Genomic DNA, 21,269 nt, shown 5'->3' on the forward strand with positions numbered 1-21,269 from the left:
AAAATTGTTACAGTGAATGAATTTGCTACATAAATTTAAAGCATCTAAAACAAGCAATGAGATACTCATCAGAAGTGTGAGTAAATATTATGAATAATGAAATTTGGTATACAGACAGGAGTGATAGCGATCAGCTGGAGTGATAGGTTATTTTTTATTCCATCAGAATATGGGTGAAGCCACTGGCAGAAACTAATAGTTACATAAAGTTAAAAAATGACTATTTATAAAAATAAAGAGATTTTACCTTGGTATATCAAGTGACATATTATCCTTAGCATTATATTTAGATCTGCTACCCAATGCTCTGCCACTGGGCTCCAACAAAATCTGTTTCAACCTTCTTCCTTCCAGAATCTTATCAATTAATTCTAAATCAGTCTCTTCTTCTGTCTTCTGCCGTTTACTTGGTAACTCTACTTCATTAAAGTCTATATCTCCGATATCTCCAAACAGCTCGTCGGCAGTTCTTTTATGTGACACTTGTGTGAATTCCTCTAATGGTAGTAAGTTGGGAGTGAGAGAAATGTCTGTGCTCTCCGTAACCCCAAAGTTTGTGATAGTGTCAGGTACATTGTTAGTAAAATTACTTGTAACTGGCTTCTTGGCAACTGGACTGGAGAAATCGAGACTCCTTTTAGCTGGTAACGGCTTCTTTTTCACTACACTGGGTTCTGAAAGTGATGTGTAAACAAATATAAACATTGATACAAAAACCTAACCTCTCCATTATTTTGGAGCCATTTCATGGAAATTTGGTGTTAGATTCGTAAGAGCTGTTATTTACCTGCATGGTCCTCTTCTTCTCTTAACATTGCCAGTTCATCCGCATACATCAACTCATACTCCTCGTCAGGATCAGGATAATCACCCATTTTGCCGGCAAAACTTTAAACAGCTAAAATTTAAGGGGTAAGCAAACTTTGAGTTGCTCTTTATACTTTTAGTTAAATAATAGGCGGTTTACTAGGTTATTTACACTTGTTTAATACCAATGTTTTTATGAAATCACAAAAATAAACGAATATTTAAACTTCGGTATGTTTACGTTAATGTCAATAGTGACAGTTTATTATGTCTGGATGACAGTGACAGATTAAAATCTAAATCAAAAATATTTATAATGGCAACAATAAAAAATAAACATCAAAAATATACAAGTCGAGTATAACTTTTCCTCATACAATTTCAAATCTGCGTTTTGTTTTCATTTATGTGAAAGTTTGTATTATAATATTTTATAGCCTTTTTGTACCCTTTCTTCTTTCGACAATAATATCTTTTGATAATATCTAGGTTTGGATGTTTTTCTTGGTCCAGTATGAATTAAATTCTACCACATAAAATTTTCAAATCTCCGTATCACACTTATATTATAAATATGAATGTTTGTTAGAATGTTTTAGAAGCTAACTAGCTACAACATTCATTTACCGTCGTTGAACAGATAATAACCTTAATGAACATACTGGTATCGTTAAAGTATGACTTTGAAGCCTGTAGACACTTACTTTCATTGATTAAACAATAAACCTATTTAGGTCATGGTGCTCTTCGTTAATGGGATCGTCAAAAACTCAATTGACTTCATTTATGACATCCAGTTACATTTTTACGACGGTGTTTGTAATGGCGCTAAAATTAAAACACCCCAAATATTTGCGTTTTAACTTTCAGTCCTACAGAAGCACCGTTGAATAAAATCTTGCCTTGGTTACTAAACTCAGGACTACAAATCAGCAAACAAAAAATGCATTGTATGAGTAAGGTTACGGAGGTCCAATTACACCCCTTCCCAATCTGCCTAACCTCAATTCCCCAACAACCGTTAAATTTCTAACACCCAAAAGGCTGACAATGCACTTGTGGCACCTCTAATGTTTCAGGTGTCCATAGGTGGCGGCGATTGCTTACCATCAGGTGATCTGTCTGCTCGTTTGCCGGCGTATACAGTAAAAAAATCGCTTTTGTAACTGTACCCACAAACTGTAGAGAGTTATAAAAATACTGCATTTCTAATTTCTTATAGTTAGCACCTCATTTGGTAGGTATGTACCTATCCCGTGCCGTGGAGTGGATGCATATTATAATGTGATAGTTGTGCCATGCGGGAGTCGAACCCACATTAGGTTGTACAGCAGCCGGTTGCCCAACCACTGCGTCAATCATGCAAGGAATAATTAATCTTATAATCCAAGATATGATTAAATAAAACACCAGGTATTTATATATACGAAAGTTTTTTTAATAATTGGGTATATTTACAATAGATTAATTAACAAACGTGAGTTACATGAATAATGTTAGAAGAGGTATATGACCGTTATACCTTTCGAGTTATTTTAGTACATTCACACGTCAAAATACCAAAGTTACGCTATTCTTTATCTTAAGAGAGATCGTCGAAATTCGATATTGAATTGTATCCAGTCATCTTGGACTTAGGTTACTCGTAACTAGTAATTGGAATGTAGCCCAGACGATCCAACACTTACCCAACACTAAATCGAGATCAATTTCGAAGAAACATGTCTTCTACCGTTATCTAAGTAATAGGCATCAACATAAATAGTAAACAACATAAAATTAAAAACATACAACAATAAATAATGTTTCAAATGTCTCATTAATTCTCAAAAAGCATTTTTAATCCAATTATTTAATATACTAGTGTTATTTCCATATTTTACTTTGTATATTATACAGACGGCGTCGTATCGTGCTTCTAAAATTTAAGGAAATATTCGAAATTAAAAATAAAACGGGACAGCAGTAACTAGGTATATATTAAGCAATAATAATAGACAATAAATAATTGTAACAATCCATCGCAATTAAATAAAACATTAGGTAAACAAGAATAATAAAAAATATCACTAAAACAAAGCAAAGATTCAATAAATCACAGACATCTACTGTTTATCTAACCTTTATGATTGGAACGTATTATGAGATTCTTTTTTTTATTATTTTATTATTATCATTAAATACTCACACCTCACCATCCATAGACATTCACTCGACTAAACAATTTATCTTAACTACGGCACTCGGGTAACTGGCGGTGTCGGTATATGGCCCTTACCCCTACCTGCGACGATTACTTAGGCTGTCCAACATCGTGAACCTCAATGACTCATTTGTCCTCTCACCAGATTATTACAACTTCCCATTATAATAGTAACTAAGCTCAAATTCCTCCCTCCTCCTTGACTGTCCAACATCAAACGATTCCAACTCGAACAACACTGAAGAATGCATTTTTGCTTCTGATTAACGTTCTCTGTACTGGAGTCCTGAACCGAGTGCCACCCAGACATAAGCCTGCCGTCCATTTGTCTAAACTATGCTAACGGTTAAGACTTAGATGTATTATTTTATTCGATTTTTACTGTACAAAACGCTTAATCCTTCGCAAAATTTGACCTATTTGTTAATACATTTCATCGCCTCAACACAACAATCAAGTCGTCCCGCTTTGAGCCGGCCAATTAATTTAATACGTACACTTCATAGAAGGGCTTACCGGATTACATTACGACGGAGCTCCCGCACTATCGCATCCTCCCGCCTGCCAGACATTTCTCTAATATCATCTAACTATATGGCAATACGTTCATTTCACTACGTTTACGAAACTCTTAACTTACTAGCTAACCGCTGTTCTATTGGACTAAAACACCGCTTGGTCCGGCGGCTCGAGAAAGTAACATTACCAGACAATTACCTACGTAAAGATTACGAACAGAGAAGAGAGTGCAGCTTCAACTACTACGTGGTTACATCAAACACCACAACGAACGTTGCACTTCGTCCGCACGAGCGGCGAGAGGCCGCGACGGCAACTGTCGTTGACTCTGACATACGAGTAGTCGTAGGCGCACCTGCGACTGCCTGCTTCTCACATATACCGCGTCAACAGTCTTACAAACTGCAGCTGTTAGAGCGCTCGTACACTGCCGTCAGGACGCAGCAATGCCACGATGATCCCAGCCGTGCCGATACTTTGACAACTAGCGCAATAGACGAAACATCTCGCTAATCTCGCGTTTGCGTGTTAAAATATCGATCGCCGCGACCCAAGAGGCCAGTGTACGATAACTCTAAAACTTGGCCATTTCTTCCTGCCATCCTTCTCCGCACAATGACTGACAGCAAGCTGTCGCCCCAGTTATGAATATCGCTTAATATCGGATGTTACAAATGTCTAAAATGTCTTTGAAATTAAGTGTTTCCTCTAGATATCACATTCTCCCTTCGAAATTAATTCAAAGTTACAATGAATTATGAAGGTAGCACACATAATTCGCGTATTCTTCCTTTCACTCATCTATCTATTGCAATGACATTTTAAGTCTTGGTCAATCGTAATTATTTATTAAGCTTTTAGTACCTATTTTAATTAACTCACTGTCTTGAGCAATCACACCATGAATGACAGAAATATTACCTATACATACTGCTTACATTAACTACATAACACAATATAACAAGTGACTAGAATATATTGCACTCTGAATATTTCATAAAACTCGGTGTAAGTATTGACTCATTAAGTCCTCGTTAGGCAAAAGCACATAGAAAACTCTCTTATAGCCAAAGAGTGATAAAAATAAATAATGTAGAAGGTAAAGCTTAGGTTAGATTAACTAAAAGCTTAGGTTAGATTAACTAATTGGTTTGAAATGTTGACAGTCTACTTAGCATCCTCACTTCAAACCTGGTTGAACACTAGACGATTCAATAAACGCGTTGCTACTCGAAACGTTAAACCGAAGACGATTGACCAAGAGCTTCGAGTGTCAGAAGCCGACATCAAACACGACTGGGGCGGTCAGTGAGGGCCAAGCGAAGGACGGCGACCTCCGTTTGTCAGGCCGCGCTGATGGCGAGCGGGGGGGCGGGCGCGGGGTGCGCGGGCGCCGGCGGGGGGGACTCCACCGCAGCGCCGCACGCCTTGAGCTCCGTGAACACTTCGGTGAAGAAGCCAGGCTCCGAGTTGATCCTAAGCATGTTGAAGGAGAGTCGGTCGACGATCAGCAGGCACCGGTCCCAAAACTTATCTTTAGAGTCTTCGACTAGGAATGGTTTGAGCGGGTAGGAGATCTCGTTGCCCATGTAGGAGTAGGAGAGGTAGAGGCAAGTGAGGACGACGGCTTGCAGCTCCTGTGGACGGCCTATCCTCTCGCCGTCGACCAGCTCGCGCACCAGCATGTACACGAACACCACGTTCGCAGGGTTGATGAAGGCCACGTCCTGGAATTGACAAAAAAGCTCCATTAGAAATACATTAAAATAAAATATTGTGCAGACGGACTTTAGAGGATAGTTCCTGCATTGATTCTGTGAGAACTTACTTAACGTTAATCATTTTAGTTCCCGCTAGTACAACGACCTTCGGTAGCAGACCTTCGTTTACTTTTGTATCTATTGGTCTTTTCTCGATAAAATAAGTTCTCTCTGACAACAAGTCTCAGAACTAAAAAGTATTGAATTCAGACTGCCAGATACAGTAACCTTCTTTGTCAGCAGAATTACTTATATCTCTACATCTCAAATAACTAAATCTGCTTAAAAATTACATCTAATTTAAACATAAGGCTCCATAGAAAATCTGACAAAATTCTGGACATCAACCAATAGAGTCAAAAAAACAAAGTACACAACATTAGTTTTGACTTACAACATTTGTTGACAAGATGGTACGGTTGCGAGTTATAAATGAGCGTGACTCATCGACTCGTATCGATCTGTTTCACCTGCCGCGATACCTTACAAGTTTCAGGGTTAGCACACGAGGCTAGCTAATCACCAACTTTATGCAGGACCTTCCATGATCAATGAAAACGTGATATGTTAATATAGCTTCATATTGTATAGTTTTTATGATTGTATTAGTGAATACAGAGTAAAATATAATTATAATTCTGTACCCTTAGTACGAGTTTGCTTTACTTTTAAAGTAATCGAAACGAGAGCGCGTTCGGCGCTCTGATTGGATGGTTTTTTCGAGTTTCTTTTTTTGAGGTGTAATTTACTGCTGACAAAGGGATTACACATTTGACAGAGACTGCGACAACTCTCTACTAAACCTGAAGCTTTTAAACTACGATCTCTAAGCCGCTTTATGCCAAACTCATTGTACAGAGAGGAAGTCATCTTGTTAACGAGTTTTTCTCAAATGTTGATGAGTGGTAGGTACTGTGATTGAGAAAGGTTGACTAAGAAACTTTGCAACGTATCGGCATCGCAGTGTAGTAATTTTTGCGATGCAGAATTTTTATTCTATATGTTAAATGTACCTAGCTATATACACCCCACGTAACAGTAGAAAAACCAAGTGTCAATAAAAAAGTACTCTGTATCCACATATCATATTATAGTTAACTTGACACCTTCACCTGATTGCATTGACCTGGTTTATTCATGTTTTGAATATTGTATGAGGACATTCAATATACCGCAACACTGATTATGTGCCTGCGAAACACGGAGATTGTTGCAAACTCCTCTCATGTAAAGAAGGTATATAGGAGGCTTTTTGTGGTATAAGCCAAAAACGTGCAGACCGATCACCTGATGGTAAGAAATCGCCGCCGCCTATCGACATCCGAAACACTAGAGGCGTTACAAGTGCGTTGCCGGCTATTTGAAGGTTAGAAATTTGAGTTTTATTGGGGAATCGGTGATTGGGTAGATTGGGAAGGGCGTAATAGTGCCTCCGGTAACCTCAATCACACAACAAAACACAACGCAAGTGTTATTTCACATCAGCAATATATGATATAAGGAAACTACCACAACTATGGTGTTTTGCATGGATCACAGTTACAAGCAGAAAATAATATGCGTATCATCGATCGACAAACCTCAAGGTTTAGCAGTCAATAACCCTTGGTTCCGATCGCGATGGCTTTTTCATGACCTTTGCCCAAACCTTTAGATCTAGTCAAGGTTAAACTCCTGAGCTTTAACTTAGGAACTCGAGTTCTTTAGCTAAAAGGTAAGTTCACTAAAACATGATCTATTGCCATTTAAGATTGGAATATCAACGTTCAAGTGCCCTTGGTAGTGGTGTACAAAAAAAAGAGATAATATGGCGTACATTGTGTCAAAGAATACATGAACTCATTCCAAAAGAGTATTGTATGTTACATTTAATTTGCTAAAATGCATGTTCGTTATATGAACTTGTTACACTCTTATGGAAATTTGCCCAAAAATCCAAGCAAATAAATAACTACGAAGCGGCTACGAAGATTCGGCCCGTAACCGCTACGGCGCTACGACGAACCGTAGCCCGTAGCAAGCTACATCGATTTACCGAAAATAGGCGGGCAAGTTGTATACTCCTTCACCCACGCTATTTATCACCGGTCAATAGTAATTGCCACCTTTCCCCACATGCCATTTTATAGCAGAGATTGTGAACATTTTTGCACACAAAAAATAACCTTTTAAGATGCCCTGAATAGCTTGGTATACATGCCAGAGAAATATGGCTCGGGAACTTGGCCTGTTTAACATGACCCTCTTTATAGGGGTTGTGTTAAGATAGGCGTTAAGAAAACATTATAATAATGAATATTATGTATCTCATGTATTTCCAAGCAATATAATAAATAACTTCGTGCTACGACTGATTGATAGAGATTTATATTGTTGTTTACTTTATTTCGACATATTATATTTAAATACTGTAGCGACTTCGAGGCTATTTAACTTATTCTACTTGGTTCCTATTGATCGCGGCGTGATTTTTTAACATACAGTTTTCCTCATGTCGTGGGTGCGTTTACAAACATACAAGTTCACATATACATGCCACTCAGACCCGAAACAATAATTTGTTAATCACACAAAGAGGTGCTCCATGCGGGACTCGAACCCATTACAGTCAGTCTTCTTTGTTTTCTCATCCGTTAAATTATATACGAAACAAACTTGATTATAATAAATTGTAACCAGAGAACATATTTGCTCAGTTCCTGACCCAGTTTCCCAAATAACTTTCAATTTCGTGCAAACACATTGAATGAGTCAGCCGAGACGTGGCACACAAAGCCACCTCCAAACTTCGCTATGCTTGCTTAATGGCTCCTTTTATTAATACACGACAATATCACAAAGGACACAGCTTCTTAAAAGGTTTAGGAATACAACAATAAATCTCTGTCCAGAGAGATGGGAGGGAGAAATGGGGAAAACGAATCAAAATTATTGGTGAAAGATTAGATTGCATATAAAAGTTGATAGTAGTATCGCCACGCCTCTCATGCCTCTGTCTATCCCTTCGGGGATAAAAGGCGTCCACATTACGGCGCATAATGTCACTTTTCACCATTTGTGTTATAAGTCCTATGTAATAAGGGGTGAGCCTATTGCCATTAAGATTATCAAGAGCCGAAAAAAGCCCAGCAATACTTTTCCGGACCCAGGAATTGAACCCGAGACCTCTCGTCGTCATTGCCTAGCGTGGTTAAGTATAAGGGTGCCTTCTAATTAGTTGTTCGGTCTCCATCAAACGTGTAAATAGTCTCTTAGTCAGATTTTACACAACCACGGGTAAACTAGGGGGATTTATAATACTATCAAGATTATGAGCTTTATACGGTAATTGGATGAATATTATATATTGCATTTTTTTAAGAGTTATCATGCAAAAACGACCATGACCTATATAAAACATACTTACTTTGATACTTTTATTCTGATAACATGAGCAAAGCAGGGAAATGTGCTCGTATATTATCTCCATAAGCAATAAACCTTGATAAATTGTGCCAAAACCATGTAATAAGGAAATACTTTTCCAGAGTAAGTACATAGAAATAAGCTATGACTGCAACCTTCATGAAAAATGGCATCCACGATAATAGGATTAGGGTTTTTTCTACCAGAGATGTGATATGTAGCTATGTTAAGAATATGTAATAGCTAAGCTGTGAAACTATGTGACCGTTTCCACTGATACTAAACTATGTAGCTGTGTGAGGAAGATGCGTAGCTCGAGTATGCGACGTGTCGATAGTAAGGAAGCCATCCATGGCACGCATCCGTAGCTTGCATTATTCAATAAAAAACATAGCTTAGCTGAGTCCGTTTCCACCAGTACTATGCTATGTGTACCAATGAATATGATTGGTATTTGGTATTGGAAGCCAAAAGCATCTACATATATGTAGCATAGCACATCTCTGGTGGAAAACACCCTTCTCAATGTAAATTATTGTAGTTCTTACACTGATAAGGACACAACGTTCAGTTCCGTCTTTAATGAAGATCTAAATCAACTGTGTTGTCTTACATTGTATTTTGACAAGAAGTCTCGGGTTCGATTCCCGGACCGGGCAAAGTATTACTGGGCTTTTTTCGGCTTTTCGAAAATTTATGAGTAGGCGCACGGAGTCTGGAATTGTGCCCAGTCTATGGCAATAGGCTCACCCCCTATTACATGGCACTTTTAACACAAATAGTGAAAAGTGGGTGTACATTGTATAGCGCATTACGTGCTGTAATGTGCACGTCTGCCTACTCCTTCGGGGACAAAAGGCGTGACGTATAACGGTAAGCGTATTTTATCTGCGGGCTCATGAGTACGCCTCCATTAATTAAGCTTAGCCAAGCGCAAGCAAAAACCTACCGTTTTACCTACACCTACCTATTGAAGACACGTTTATAAGACACACAACACACGTGTACTTCATTACACGTACATCAATCAACACCTACACTAAAAGCTTCACACCAAAACCTCCCTCTATTTTACAGAACCGAAATTTGAAACCGCACCATTTTAGCTTAACGACTCCACAAAATTCAATTCTGTCTGCAAAATAAAATAAATCGAGTTGAATTCGTCGACGCAATGGCGAGTGAGGACAAATTGTCCCCATTTTTGTCCGCAGTCCAACATTTCGGACGAATTGTAGTTCGTACTCTAGCTGAATGCCGAATGCCAAATAGGATTCGACTACGTACGATTGGGGCAATAGTCAAAGTTAAAGTCAAAATTATGTATTTCAAATAGACCGGGATGGCACTTTTGAATGTCAAAGAAAATATTACAATACTTATTTTTAAAAAAATGTCTGTCTGTCGGTCAGTCCTCCAGCTTCACCTATTTGCTCGTTCACAAGTGTAGCTTCTAATGGAGAAGAACGAGCAAGAAACTCCATAGGTTACTCTTTTTCAATCAGGTTCACGATACAATATTCTTGGTTGGTTGACTGGAAGACCGACTGATGGGTATCAAATTGTAGTTTCCATTCCATGAACAATTCCTTTTGTGATTCATTATTTAGTCTGGGTATATTAGTCAACCCACGACAGCAAAAATATTACTATTTATGGAGCATACTTTTATATTTACATACAAAACAAATAATGGTCATTTTTGGCATGTAATTAATACAACGACCCGAATTCATTGAGAACTTGATCTAAATCAAAGTGTGTCAAAGCCGAAGGGACCTAGATTGCCCTAGGTATAGAATTTAGGTTAAGTCGCTACTTAAATGTGAATGCGAAAACTTGTTTGCCTCCACTCAACTCTGAAATTGAGTGGTACGATCACGTGCGGAAAAATACGTGTTGAAACGATAAAAGAAAATTACCTTTTTCTTTATTTCTTTTAATGGTACATCATTAAATATGTATTTCGTTTGAAGATTTTGATAACTCAAGGCTTTTTCACTTAAGTTGTAAATGTCTAATTTCACAAATCGTGAACTAAATGCCTAATACAGTAGGTGTACTGGGTGGCCTATTTGTAGACTGTTGATGATGAACTAATGGTGAACATTTATAGGCTAATAATGATTGACTGCATGATTGGCGCGGTGACTGAGCAACCTACCATGCAACGTGTAGTGGATTCGATTCCCGCATAGAATAACTCTTTGTTCACTAATTGTTGTTTCGGGTCTGGGCGTCATGTGTATGTGAACTTGTATGTTAGTAAACGCACCCACGACATAGGAGAAAACCTTAGTGTGGGGTAATGCTTAAAAAAAGAAAATACCTAGTAAGAAAAGGAAAATTCTATGGAATAACTAAAGATATCATATTAAATGTCAAAAGCAGAAGATTTCTATGTAATTTGACATTCAACCGGGTAAAACCCAATACTGGTCTAAATATAGTAACGAAAAGGTCAAAAGTAACGATAAACGAAAATGTTTACATAAAAACCTTCGCCCTGTATTATTATATTCTCATTTAGCAATAACTTCTAAATATATTCGTCGCAACGTCACGCCTTTTATACCCGAAGAGATAGGCACATTACGGCATGTAATGCCACTGTTCAATGTACGACTTTTCACCATTTGTGTTACAAGTCCTATGTAATAGGGGGAGAGCCTATTGCCATATACTAGTCACAATCCCAGACTCCGTGCTGCTAATGAGAAATTTTCGATTAATAAAAAAACAGTCTTTTAACCACCCAGGAATCGAGCCCGAGACCCCTTGTCGGGTCGCAGTCGCAATCGACTAACGAGATAGTTCTAAATAAATTTTGCAGATAATCTATAATATAAAAATAAGTCGGGTTTTCCTTCCTAACGCTATAACTCCAGAACGCACGAACCGATTTCCACGGTTTTGTATTCGTTGGAGAGGTCTCGGGCTCCGTTAGGTTTATAGCAAACAAAATTCAGGAAATAATCAAGAGAAAAGCAAGAAAGTAGGGAAAATCTATAGTGGCGAAACGGAGTTTATCTAAATATATACAGGGTGCGTGTGATAAGAAGATAAGTGATGCAAAAATGATCGTTGTTAATTATTACTCGCATGAGAAGCAAGTAGGTTGCAGTCTCACCCCTGCTACTGTTTAAATGAGGGGGCTCGTGTTGAATTCCGGGGTAGGGCAAAGTTTAAAAGGGTTTTGAAACGTACCCTATGATGTATAGATTACAATATACTCGTATATTTTAGATGTCGGATTTAACTTCAGAAAAGGAAGAGGGACCTACTATTTTCGGAACTTTGTTTTTTAATAGGTATAACTAGTAATTCACCAATGCTTATTCCTTTGGCTAGTAACGAAATATAATGGTCTTAAGATATGAAAAACTTAACGTAATATAAACTATTTTCTTTAAAACTAACAAGGCTACGTAATAAGCGTAGCTCGTAGACGTTCGTAGCCTCTCGTAGCTCCTCGTAGCAGGTTGTCTATAAGCGGCTACACTTCCGATTCTCTCTGCTACGCCACACGCCCCGGAAAGAGGCTCATACTCATATCGTATCTTGTATAGTTTATCGTTCGTACATCTTGTCTTAGTTGGGTTTGTCTAAGTAAAATTTCTTTTTAACCTACTTCTAAAAAGAAGGAGGTTGACTTGTATGTATGATTGTGCGCGATTATCTCGTGTTTAGCTGAACCGATTTTGATGCGGTTTTCAGCATACTATTTTTCAGACTAAGAAGAAGGCTTTAGATATATTGTCTGACTCATAAAACAAAGGTTCGCACTTTAACTCGTGTTTTTAGTTTATGTTTTTTATTAAGGAAAGTTTTATTCAGTTATTATAAACTGACTTTTTACTGGTTAGATTTTAATTTTAAAACTGATCATATTTACTTTATACTCATAACGAACGGGAATACCATGTAAGTACATGTGTGCTTAAAGTACTTCAGTGTGTGAAGGTTAATGTTTCAGCTTATCTCAGATAGCGATATGTACCAGACAACCTTTACATGGGTAATATGTTTCATAAACATACCTAATAACAGGATAGGCTATGTTCTCTCTGTATACTATGTACATAACGTTTGTTTATGTGTCCTAACAGTAAACAACTACCTATGTTTTTGTTTTTAGTAACCATTCAATCGCCTGTGTAATTTAATTCCGTGTCCGTTCCGTGCCGCTCATATCGTATTGCTGCAACAGAATATATGTATGATTTTTCCTTTCTATTCACACGATTGCTCCTCCTTATTTAGTGTAGATATATTTTTTTCGATTTGTAGCAGCGCGTAAGGGTACGGTAACACGACAAGTAAGGCAGTAAACATAAGAAATTGATCTAGAATCAGACACATAATAAAAAATTACTTATTAGTATCTGATTATCTTTGGCTGAGTCATTACAATAAACATTTTCAATAATAATAATATTCCTAATTTCATTGCCACACGTCTATTCCTTTTTATTGCGTCCGTAATAGTCAGGACAATGTTTGTAACTTTTTATAATCCATTGGGAAATTTAGAGTCGCACAAATTCAAAGTGGGTCATGAGGAAAATTATTATATTTAGTTTTCAAACAATGTTAATTGCAAATCGACCGCATGGGGTAAGATAGGGTTATTAAAGTGAATTAAACTTATATGAAAACTGTGATGAAGGGAAAGAGGTATATAAGAATCGTAGCAATTGGCGTGCCATTGTCTCTGACTGGCTTCACGTGTGTAGGTATGAAGACTTTTCGTTAAATAAAAGCCTTGCTTCTCTTTCATAACAGAGACACAACAACAACTCACCAGTCACCAGTCGACTCGACATTTCAATCGACTTATTACCGGTTGCCATCTATAAAACTTGAGTACAGAACTGGCACGCGACCGTAATCTCACATGTTATTGTCAGTCAAGTTATTAATATCGATTCCAAGGACTTGTTTCACAGTATCTGGATAGCCGCTATGTATCAGATAACTTTGAATTAAAAACGTAATTTGTATGCACTATCTGGCACATAAGTTTATCGGGCACTTATGTGAAGGTGGTGGAACAAGCGCTAAACGAATTATAGCTTATGTTAAATACTACCTACACTACCTATTAACAGGTTTAATTAAATTAAAAATAAAATTTTAAACGTGAACAACCCTTATCACTTAGAGGTATGGAAAATAGATAGTGGCCGATTCTCAAACCTACTGAATACGCATATAAAAATTGTTAAAAATCGGTAAAGCCGTTTCGGCGAAGTACGGTAAGTAACATTGTGACATGTAAATTTTATATATATTAAATTTATTTTTCAGCACCGTACGTCTGAATAAATTCCATCTTACTTCAATAATTGTAACATCATATTGAAATTCACAATAAATTCTAAGAGTTTTGTTCCACGAACACGTGTTGCAGTATCGTATAGCAGGCAATTGCATGTTATATGCTACGCTATGTGAAAATTAATAATGCACGATGATAAATTGACACTAATGATATGATACGGAGTGGCGACATCCAGGTTATGTACGAGTATCTTCAATTTCCAACCTTAAGACTGATATTTTGCGGCAGTTTTCATTGACCATATTGAATATTTATTTATCCAGTTTACTACAAACTGTAATCCAATCTATCAAAAGTTATATTGTGCATGTATTTCATACATATTAACGATTCATTTATTTTTACATTGGTAGAAGATTGATGCGTAGACCAATGTATCTAATTAGAACATAATGTACCTATGCAATAGATGAGAAAAAATAAGCAAAAAACATTAACTAAAAAATCGCGGCTTACTCAAGTACGTTAATGGAGAAAAGCCCTACTTCTGCGTGCACATAGAGCTTTTCTCCATAAATTTATTTATTATTTATTTATTTTATTAAAAGGTACATGTTATGAACTTATAAACTAGTACATAGTCCGACAAAACTATATATGTAGTATGTTTGTCTATAAATGTACGTTAGTAAACCGTGATTTTTTATTGTATCATGATAGTTATTAGAAAAAAACAAAAAAAAACATATTGCTCTTTTCCTTACTTCCAAACATATCCACTTAATGTTCCTTTCTGAAACGAGATTTCCAACTTGAAATAATTGGTAACAAACTAATAACCCTAAAATGGTTATGTAGATGGGCTCACCCTAATACAATGGACTAATGAGTACCGTAATAACTTATACGGCGGTCGGTGGGTTGCAAACTACCCTTATTGTCTACGTACTTAGGTAGGTTTTTGCATAACCCATTCTAATTTACGTGATGTTAGTCTTTCCCTTGATTTATGTTCTTATTTTGTTACTTTAGATTATAGTACGTGGACATAAATTTTATAGTTTATTAGGTTTTGCTACCATCAATTACAAAGCAACTTCATAAGATAAACAAAATTTTCATTAAAAACCTTTGTTCTGAAAGGTTGGTCATAAAATGCCAATAAAATAAAACATTAAATACTGTTTTCCATGATTGCAGTATTTTTGTGTATGCACGACGGCCATTAAATCCACCTCTTCGGGGAAAGCCAACATGGCGGCTACATACCACCGACAGCTTTTATTGATGGCCTGTGTAAACCCTTTCACCATAAAATACAAGAATTACCCATGAATGTCGATTTTAATTTTATACTGCAACGTCGTTGTACTGCGTATAACTAAATATTATGTATAGAATGTCAACGCCCTGACTGATTCCATGTAGGTAAACAAAAACAAAAAGTTAACTGACTCCATTCGTGGAAATGTCAAACAATACCACAGAATATAAATAATGTAAAAATATGCTTCGAGTTTTAGAAAAATAATAAAATAAAAAATAATTGTCTATTACGTCACAACATCCCATTGCATTCCAAATTCAAAATCCCTCGACAGCCGTGAACAGAGCAACGCGGCGATACTCAATGGATAACGCTGTCTCACTCTAAACAAAGCCGAAATCGTTATAGAAAGGCGCACGGGGTATAAAATTCTTGATGGCATAACGTCCTATCGATTTTCCTTCTGACGTACGCTTCGGTCCCCTATTTATGTTGAATGAAGCAACGGCCCACGACTGTTTGTGTATGATTCGGACCACTTGATAAACTGTACTGCGATGTTTTGCTGAGCACCGTTGAATATTAGATGCGGCTTTTAGCATATTGCGTAGAACGGAACACGGGCTCACGGAACGCTTGCATAGATAAATTGCTCACGTTCTTAGAGAAAATGGTGGTGCTTGCATCGTTAGGAGTATAAGTAATGTTTGAATAATGAAAAAGGAACTCTTGAACAACTTTTCTGTTGCTTAGGAAAATTATTTATAAATGGTTGTAGGTATAAAGTGATGTGCTTCATCGAATAGCGTCAGAATGGTTGATTAGTAATAATTGATGCTACAATTGATTTTTCTGAAGTAAATTGAAAAGCTTCATGTTTTTCTAATGTCGTTTACGTGGGCTTGTAACCTTGATATTTAAGCTGCCTAACTAAACTGTAATTGCCTTTGTTCAAAAATGTATGAGTGAGAATGTTCTGCCTAAAATGAAGGTCGACATGAATTGAGCCTGAATACTTCAGGCTGGCTTTAATATTACAGGACATATTTTACGTGTTTAACGAAATATGAACATTCTGGAAACACATACAAACATTTCTCAGGTCTTTTTGCATTTAGTATTGCCATATACTGCTGTACAATATGAGTTAACTGCACGATGGATTAAACATGGGAACGAACAGGAAGCCACCAGGGTCAGCGCAAGCGTGTCATGGACAGATCACTATTGTACAGCAAGTACCCAACGAAACGAAAACAATATAAAGTTATTTGTAAAATGTTGAATGAAAACAATGTATTTCGAGTCTTAGAACAAAACCATCATCGATTTTCTTCCGATTTCTCAAACTGCCTGCGAGTTATTGTTGTGCGACTGCCAGTTGTTGCCCACAACGACGGCCATTGCTAGTGTCGTCTGTGTTGTCACCAGTGCTGCCATCTGCGCCGTGTTGTGGCCCCTGTGTTGATAGAGTGACGCGTTGTGTTTACCTGCCATCCTTGCAGCAGCAGCGAGCGGTCCACGGTCCGCAGCCACATGACGGCGTCCCCAGCTTGGAAGTCGCGGAGGCGGTGGCAGCGCGTGTGCAGGAACAGGCCCAGGCACTTGAGGAGCTCCGACGTGGAAGCCTGGATGACAGTCTTGCGCGGCGCCACCGCGGGCGGGCCGGAGCTGGCCAGCTTGTCGTAGCATACCACGTTGTTGTTGAGCGCGTTGGCCCGCGCCACGTCTGGCGGCGGCGCGGGCGCGGGCACCGGCCGCGGGTACACGCCCTGCACGCTCACATTCTTGTTGCGGTCCAGCGGCGCATTGTCCGTCAGCGGCGCCCGGAACGTCGCGACACTCTTGCTCTTGCATTCCAGCTTCTTCTTGTTGTTGTTGGCTGTCGAGAACCGCTTCCACGAGAGCGCGTTGATAAACAACGAGTGCTTCTTGAGGTTCTTCTCGAGCGCCGTCTTCTCCGATATAATCTTGGCGGCGTCGTCGAGGGTAGCGCGGCGCTCGTCGCGCGGCACCTCCCGGTTCTCGCGGTTCTTGGCGTTGTTGAGGCGCTCGTAGGAGTAAGCGAGCGCGGCGCGGTCTGGCGGCGGCGCGGCGGCGGGCGGGCGCCGCTCGCGCGGGCTGAAGCTCAGCACGGTGCCCATGAGGCCCGCGCGCGTGCAGCCGTTAGGTGCCCGCATGCATCACGTTCGCGGCCGGCGACGGCGGCGGCCCGTGTGGGCTCGATAGCGGCGCGCCTGCGCCACGCGGCCGCCGCTATCGACCGCTGCGCGCGCACTCAGCTGACGCCGCCCGCCAGCCCCCGCCCCGCCCGCCCCGGTAAACAAACCCTCGCCACTGCCGCCACCACGGAATTACTTATCGGTTATTAATTCCAATTAAAACTGACGCCTCTCACCGGAGCTGTCGCCATCGCGAGCTCAGATCACAAGTGACGACTGCACACCGCGCATAATTATAACCGTAGCTGTTCGTACATGATACTTCAATTGAGAAGTCATTCAACTTTAATTTATGCATCTCTACGAGTACCAATTGTCACTCAATATGCACGACACGACTGCACGTCCACAATCTCATCGATCATGTTCCGAGGGACAGGGCAATTAAGCTTGTAATATACTCGCATGTAGTGCTGTATGTGCAAACAAACGCTACTTTATAAAATTGCGTCATTTTTCAATTGCAGAAGTAGATGAGTCGGGAGTCGGGACAGGAGGCAGGCAGGTCGGGATTATTGCGGATGTTACATAATAATGCGGCGGAGCGGCCGCACCGGGACTATAATCGAATCACCCAAACTCCGGGCGCTACCTTCGATGGCCCATGTTGTGTTCCAATGTATGAGGTTGGCGGAAACGACCCGCTTTTTCCATCGAGCAAGTCAATTAAATGCTCTTGCCTGAAAGAGCATGAATGTTGTCATGTCAGTTGTGTCGTATGTAATGTGTTCACGGGAGCGCGTACAAAGGGTTGAGTGACAGTGTCGCTGTTCATTAATCATTTATTACTAGCGGTCCACCTGCGACTTTGTTCGCAACTTTCCCATCAACTTCAGCCCTTTTACATCCCTAGTTAAACTTCTATTTGTAAAAGAGCTTACTTGGTACACATTTGCGAACGTTTCGAACATTATTGATAAAGTTAGTGTCGATATGTATTGCCTACAACATTGGAGAACTTTCTCCGAATTAAAGTTTCTAAAAGAGGTCTTTTAACATGTAGTGCTTGCAAACTTGTGCCGAAGCCAGTCTCCGCCGTGCCAGCTACCGTCATCTATCTAGTTTTAACAAGAGTCCCGCGAGACGTTTCACTCAAGTTACCTGTAAATGATAAATCAAGTTAACTTCTCTAGCTCCTTCGGGTGGCTCGCGGCAGATCTTACCAGGCCTACATCCCACTACTGGGAATATTATACTGAGAGACTAATTCCATTCCGAATAAGGCTTGTTTGAGTACCTACTTACTTTTACTTACTGTTTTCTGTATAGTTTGCGTACCAATTTAAGAGGTATGATGAAGCACAGTTGCAGTTTACTGTCGAGTTTCCTTTGTTTAGTTACAAGACTTCTCACCAGTTACAATATTGAATGATAGGTACATTCAGTTTTCGTTGGTTATAGTATGAGATTATTGCCCCACACCGTGCACTAAAATCCAGACTCAATAACAATGCAACGTCACACTTTTCATCCCCGAAGGGGTAGGCAGGAACGCACATTGCGTCACGTAATGCCACAGTACAATGTACACCAACTTTTCACCATTTGTGTTGTAAGACTCAATAACGTTTTAACCCAGAAATCGAATCCGAACCCCTTATTTGGCAATCCCTTATGTTACCATACAGCTAAAGACCCAGTCAGTTAGTCACGAAATAAAAGTAATTTACAAGAATGATTCGATATCTATGGTAATCTGGTACTGACGTGGAATTCCTGGCACAATGCGTCAGTTCACAGTGTGGCGCTGTCCGTTTTATTCTGTGAAGGCATGGTTTAATGGCCGTCCGGAGAAAAATGTGGCCATAAAGAGCATCGTAAAGCTTTCCCTTTTTTGAAGACATTTCTTTATGTTTCGGAAAATATGTTGGTTATTGATAAGATGTTCTTAAACGAAGGAAGAACCTATGAAATGGGAGGCTCTGAGGCTAAAGTACTAGGATCATACTAGTTAGTATTGTAACCTTCTTTTTCATCGTATGGTTATAGTTATAGTTACAAACAAGATGAAAAGCTTTTCTCCATTAATGTAAGGTGTAAACCGTGATTTTTTAGTTAATTTAATATTTGTCACAATATGTTATAGTATCCAAACAAATATGATGATAGTCCGATATCCAATCAAACTATGAACCAGTCATTTCCTAAAGTGGTTCAAAAGAATATTAAAGCCTGCAAAAAAAACTAGTCGATACCAGAAAAGCTCTAAATCTCTGAATTTAAAAACCTACTTCGGCTCAAAAAAGGTTACTCTGCAGAAAAGTTCTAGAGGTTGAAAACATTGATATGTGTTGTATAATATCCACCATTTCCATAATACAATTTAAAACTAAACTTCACACTACCTCCATTCGTATATCTTCCACTGGACACAAGTATTTAATCTTCTTTCTTTCAATGCTTAAAACAGAACAAAACATAAATTTTCTCCGAGAAATCCATTTCGCTAATGGTGCTATACGAAATGCCGTGAGCGTGCCGTCTACGCGGCGTCACCGCCCACGCTGCTAATCAAATCTACTGCTTTATTGTTCACATTTTGTGTACAACCGCCGTACTCAGAGCCATTTAATTGTTACTTTTTTATGAAACACGCCCGGTAATCGGGCATACGTATCACCTGATGGTAAGCAATCGCCGCCGCCCATGGACACTTGAAATACCAGAGGCGTCACAAGTGCTTTTTGGGAGTTAGGAATTTAAGGGTTGTTGTTCGTCGTACCCAGACCTTAGCAATTGTTTTCGATACTAATAATAGTTTAAGTAATCATTAAATGTCTCTGAGTGCGGCCTTAAGAGCTTGTTTTAAACTGACATGGTTACTAACAATATGATTAGAACTTGAAATGGGATATTTACCATATTTATTCATTTCTATGAGTTTCCGATATTTCGGAACTGTTGCAAGCGCCATGGTCACGGATGAACTGATCATCAGTGATTATGGCGCTCAAGTTCTAATGATATACTTACTAGCTTAGTTGTAGAGTCTAGAATTTCGGAAAAAATATTCTAGAAACTAAATACAATTTCTCTTTTTCACGAAGTGCGAGACGCCATTTATTATTTAGCAAAAAACCCAACTGTCATTAGGCATTCTTTGTTATCAATGTGATTAATGATTAGTTAGTGTAGTTACGTAATCATTACTTAGTTCTTTATATTAATATTAATTCAAATATTTTTTTCTTTTTTTTAGGTTGTCATTATCCCTAATGCCTTGTTCGCACTACGCTAGTATTTTAGTCAAGTAGCGAGTATTTAGTAGCTCTCTCTCGCTTCGATTTTGGGATAGAAATTAGTTAAATACTAGCGTAATGCAAACACTGCATTAGTTTTACTGTTATATGAGAAATTCCCCAAACGATTGAATAGAGATATCCACTTTTTTAGAGTTGAGTCCTATTAAGTATGAACGAGCCGATTGTGCTAAACTGAAAACTCCAAAATACAAAAACTTGAATCACACTTTTACTTGAAATCATAACCTTAAACCACTTGCCTTACAAAAGAATTACAATAATTGACTTTCACAAGGATACTTAGAGTTTGCAGTGGAGAAATCAAAGTGAGCGAGCATGCTTGTTGTCCGTGGCCGGGCGAGGTCGCTCCTAATGTCTTTACCGAAGCCCTAGAGTCCGCGCGAACGTAAGCCATTGTTTACCTTCCAAGTTTCCACCTCATCAGGTGCAAAGGTACGAAGAACATTCGGGAATTAATGAGATTGTGTCTTGATTTCTTGGGTTTTTCTGATTGGCTGTTTGATTTGATTTTGGAACTGCAAATAAGTGTCCACAGGCCC

The 21,269-nt window shown here is 38.8% G+C and overlaps 2 protein-coding genes across 2 annotated transcripts in view; both read right to left on the bottom strand.

Moving 5' to 3' along the window:
• Positions 1–1,054, bottom strand: part of LOC118272183 (chromosome transmission fidelity protein 18 homolog) — a 36,647-nt gene extending 35,593 nt beyond the window's left edge. Inside the window, 2 exon segments of the mRNA XM_050693868.1 lie at positions 248–674; positions 788–1,054. Of these exon segments, the coding sequence (XP_050549825.1) occupies positions 248–674; positions 788–875 (515 nt within the window). The 5' untranslated portion in view covers positions 876–1,054.
• A 1,169-nt stretch (positions 1,055–2,223) lies between these two features.
• Positions 2,224–17,518, bottom strand: LOC118272193 (cyclin-dependent kinase 5 activator 1). Its single transcript, XM_035588551.2, has 2 exons — positions 16,736–17,518; positions 2,224–5,256 (listed from the first exon to the last, which is right to left on the bottom strand). The coding sequence occupies exons 1-2, from the start codon at positions 17,423–17,425 to the stop codon at positions 4,873–4,875; spliced, it is 1,074 nt and encodes a 357-aa protein (XP_035444444.1). The 5' UTR covers positions 17,426–17,518; the 3' UTR covers positions 2,224–4,872.
• Positions 17,519–21,269: the final 3,751 nt, after the last annotated feature.

The sequence above is a fragment of the Spodoptera frugiperda genome, chromosome 5 (assembly GCF_023101765.2).
Source record: "Spodoptera frugiperda isolate SF20-4 chromosome 5, AGI-APGP_CSIRO_Sfru_2.0, whole genome shotgun sequence".
Taxonomy (NCBI): domain Eukaryota; kingdom Metazoa; phylum Arthropoda; class Insecta; order Lepidoptera; family Noctuidae; genus Spodoptera; species Spodoptera frugiperda.